General features: G+C 65.8%; 2 protein-coding genes across 2 annotated transcripts in view; both read left to right on the top strand.

Annotated features, from left to right (window-relative positions):
- The window catches only part of MNEG_14134 (hypothetical protein), a gene marked incomplete at both ends in the record, with an annotated part of 2,492 nt that extends 1,217 nt beyond the window's left edge, over window positions 1-1,275 (top strand). The window contains 3 exons of the mRNA XM_014037395.1: window positions 394-516; window positions 838-984; window positions 1,224-1,275. Of these exons, the coding sequence (XP_013892849.1) occupies window positions 394-516; window positions 838-984; window positions 1,224-1,275 (322 nt within the window). The remainder of the gene's footprint in view (window positions 1-393; window positions 517-837; window positions 985-1,223) is intronic.
- A 651-nt stretch (window positions 1,276-1,926) lies between these two features.
- Window positions 1,927-3,871, top strand: MNEG_14133 (hypothetical protein; the record flags this gene model as incomplete). The annotated part of the gene is made up of 7 exons (XM_014037394.1): window positions 1,927-1,944; window positions 2,192-2,224; window positions 2,381-2,482; window positions 2,548-2,606; window positions 2,816-2,951; window positions 3,393-3,467; window positions 3,773-3,871. 7 exons carry the CDS (start codon window positions 1,927-1,929, stop codon window positions 3,869-3,871), a joined length of 522 nt encoding a protein of 173 aa, XP_013892848.1.
- Between the last annotated feature and the right edge of the window lie 178 nt (window positions 3,872-4,049).

Genomic DNA, 4,049 nt, shown 5'->3' with positions numbered 1-4,049 from the left:
GGCCACCTGGGACCGCATCCCGGCGGCGGTCAAGGCGCCGCTGAAGGACCAGCTGGACGGCTTCAGGTGGGAGGGGGGGGGGCGCCCTGAGGGGTGTGCCTGTCCTGTTTCAAGGGGGTCGGGGTGGGGTAGTGACCTCTACTGCGCGGGGCGTGCAGAGAAAGAAGAGATATCCAGGCACACCCCTGAGGGCGTGCGTGGCGAGCCCCCAACCGCAGCCCATTGACACCGCGCACGCACGATGCCATCCAGGGCCTTCCTTTGGAGTGCCCCGCACGGCCCCTGGTTCGCCCAATGAACCAGCCCCTACCAATTGAGTTGGCATGCCTGAGCCCAGTGCCTGCCACCTCATCTCCATCCTGTCTCCCCCACCCCACCCCCCCTCATGCTCAGGGAGTGGTATAACGGGGTCCTGGGTGAGGGGGAGGAGGTGCTGGCGTCACCGGGTGACGCCATCAAGCAGCACGCGCAGCAGGACGGCGGGCAGGCGCCAGACCTTGCCAAGCTGGTGCTCAAGTGAGGGGGGGGGACCATTGGCTGGCTGGAGAGGGACATGGGTGGCGCGGATGCATCGTAGAGTACGATTTTTGTTGACTGCTCTGCAGGCGGCTGCAGGTCAGAGCGCGGTGATCTTTGCTGTCCTCCCGGTATCCACGTGGTCATCACGGACCACTCGCCGATAGACCCCGCCCCACACACCGCCCAGCACCCGCCTCCCCCTCACACCACGCACCCTACGCGCCCACATAAACACACAACACACACGTGCACACACACACACACACACACACACACACGCATACGCACACGCACACACACACACACGCACACCCCAAGGTACAAGGACCAGCCCAAGGCTGAGGAGGAGGGCGGCGCCCTGGAGGCCGCCAAGAAGAAGCGCAAGGCGGAGGGCGGCGGCGATGAGGGCCACCGCCACAAGGAGAAGAAACACAAGAAAGAGAAGAAGGAGAAGAAAGAGAAGAAGTGAGGGCGGCGGGGATGGCGGGGTTGGGCAGGGTCGCCCCGGTGGCTCAAGCAAAGGCCGGCCGGAGCCGCGCGCCGCACCAGCCCCCAAACCGCCACGCCGCCGGGACGCTGTAGTTGCTGATGTCACGGCGAGACTGCACGTCCTGGCCCGTGGTCAGTGCCTGGCCCGCGGCTCGGGAGCCGCCGCCCCCCCCCCCTCCCTACACACACACACACACTTGTGGCCGCTGCCTCAGGGAGAAGAAGGAGAAGAGGAAGAAGCACCGCGATGAGGAGGACAGCGACTGAGGGGCGGGGCTATTAACAGCGCTGCACATCAGTTGCTGAGTTGGCGTTGTTGCGCTGGGGCTGTAACGCCCTGCGCCCTCGCGCCGCGGCACGCTTCGCGGCGTCCCCCCACCGCAAGCCACGGGCACTGGCGCGGATGCGGAGCGGCACAGGTGCAGCCGCATCCGCCCTGTCATAATCCCGGACAGCAGATCTTGGTTGGGGGTGTCAGGGGCGCAGCATGGGTGGGCATCGGTCCCGTGGTGGCAGGCCTGCTGCAATGGGGGCGGTGGCGCCCTGAGTCCTGGGGCCGGCACCTCGCAGTAGTCAGTTTTGCGCTGCAGCGCAATGACCCCTTCCTCACTGGGGCACATGTAAAGATGCACGCTTTGCGGGCCTCTGGCGTGCACATGCTTTCCACCCATGCAGTGCGAGCATCTCAGGCTGATGACAGCCGGCCACTCCGCAGCAGCCATCCAGCAGCTGCACCCCCCAGCAGGGTGCCTCGCAAGCCTGCAGCACTTTACGACAGCGGAAGAGATCCTGTTTTTAGGCATTCAATCTTAGCTGCTGCTTCTACCTCGTTCGCCAGTCGTGTCGACGGGGACCAGGCTGTGATCTAAGCTGCCGCACCTACATCGAGGTCTGCGGATAGAAACTTGAGGATTCTCAATGGCGCCCAAGCCGAAGGTGAGCTGAGCTACGTAGCCCGTGCGCCGTCCGCGGTGTGCGGCCTGTTCTGCGCACCCCCTTTCGGGAAATGGTACTTTGTGTGATCATGATATTTTTTATCGGGCAGCTTGGCAGCGTCGCTGCTGGACGCTGGCTTTCGCCACTGCGCGTGCACCGCCAGCCCCCCACTGCACGACCCGCGCTCGCTGCGCTGGCACCAGCACACCCGCCGTATCGCCTGCCCGCCCGCCGCCGCCATGCGCAGCCTGACAAGGCCAAGATAGCGGCGAAGCAGAAGGTGGGTGCGGCGCTGACGAGGCGGTCGTAGCGAAGCGGCGTGATAGGTGGTGCATGTCCACGCTGGGGAGCTCGGCTGCACCAGGGCACCGCCCGACGTCGTTGGCGCCCCGGCCTTTCGTGTGCCTTGTGCCGTTGCAATCGACGTTGCTGCAAGGAAGCCTCGTGGCAGCAGCAGCAACAGCAGCAGCAGCAGCAGCAGCAGCAGCAGCAGCAGCAGCAGCTTCAGATGCCCCGCAGCATCCATGGCCTGGCGGAAGTAGTCCTACTGCCCCCCCCCCCCCCCGCGCGCCTCTGACGCCGCCTCTTTCTATCAACCCCAAGGTGGCGGAGGACAAGACCTTTGGCCTCAAGAACAAGAACAAGAGTGCCAAAGTACAGAAGTGAGCAGTTGGCATAGCTGTTGGGACCTGGGCAGCAGCGGGAGGGGGGAGGGTCACGCTCACGGACGCCTGCCCGATGCAGCGGAGGCAGTGCAGCTGGGAGAGACGATACGACGCTTCACACACAAGCTGTGGAGCCGGTGCTCCCCCATGATCCCCCCCCTTCACACCCTAGACTCCCCGCCCTTGTTGAACCCTCCCCCTTGTAGGTATGTCCAGACGGTGGTGGCGGGGGCCAAGACGGCGGCGGTCGACCGCAAAACACTGAATGCGATGGAGGCCGAGAAGAAGGCCAAGGCGGTGCGGGAGGGTGTGGAGGGGGAGGCAAGGGGGGTGTGGGCAGGGGTGGGTTGAGGCAACGACTTTTCCAGGGTCCACATGCAGATGGGGTGGGGGGCGGAGGGCCGATGGCCTCCCGACGCGCGCGCAGACCACGAGTGCAATGCAAAGCGGGGGTGAAGAACAGCTCGGGAGGGCATGGAAGGAGGGGCAGGGGGGCGGCAGGGTGTGACGGTTGGCGGCGGGGGCTGAGGCCGCGAGTGGTTGCAACGGCTGCAGCCTGTGGTTGAATGGCCGCTGGGGCGGCCCTTCGAAGGGTACCCTGGCCGCTGCAGCCGCCGCTGCAGCATCTATGCTCTGGCTCTCATTGAAGCGCCGCCACCCTGCCTCGTGTCAGCGTAAGAGCAGCCCTTGCAGCTGCCCGGCGGACCCGCTCCCGCACAGTCACAGTCCTCATGCCGCCCCCCTCATCACACCGGCCCCTCCATTTCACACCGCACCCCCCAGGACAAGAAGGCGGCGGAGGAGGCGCGCCAGAAGGAGCTCAACGCGCTCTTCGCGGTGGCCATCAAGCAGCCCAAGGTGACAGCACTGCTGCTGCTGCGCGTGGTTGTCATTGCCTGCTTGATGTGGAGGGAGGCCTCTTGATGCGGAATGGGGCTGGGCGGGAGCAACATGGGGCATGCATGGAGGCGTGTGTTGGAGAGAGTGGGGCTCTTGGGCGCAAGGGGCAGTGCGGGCATGTTCGGCTGGGCACGGACGTCGCTGCCGGCCACCAGAAGCAACGGGTGCTGTGCTGCCGCGGCTGCCCCTTTCACTCGCCAACGCCTCCCTTAGTTTCGCTGCCGCCTGCTCCCCCGGCTCCCCCCCTCCTCTTTATCCCCCAGGTCCCCGTGGGTGTTGACCCGAAGAGCATTGTGTGCGAGTTCTTCCGCCACGGCCAGGTCAGCGGGGCGGCTGCCGGGCCGGCGACCGGGATGGCCTGAGCGCGCGGCAGCGCCCAGGGTGTGGTGCTGGGCAGCCGCAGAGCGGCAGCAGCAGAGCAGCTGCACAGCTGCTCGCGGTCCTTGGTGGGCCGTGGGCGCTCTTATGGGCGACCGCTTCTTGTCCTTCTCCCGTTCTCAAAGGCACTCATTCGAAGTGTCAGGTCACCCACTTAACACC

Source organism: Monoraphidium neglectum, assembly GCF_000611645.1.
Source record: "Monoraphidium neglectum strain SAG 48.87 unplaced genomic scaffold scaffold04278, whole genome shotgun sequence".
Taxonomy (NCBI): Eukaryota; Viridiplantae; Chlorophyta; class Chlorophyceae; order Sphaeropleales; family Selenastraceae; genus Monoraphidium; species Monoraphidium neglectum.
Note: the sequence above shows the minus strand (reverse complement) of the source record. Positions and strands in the feature narration are given on the sequence as shown.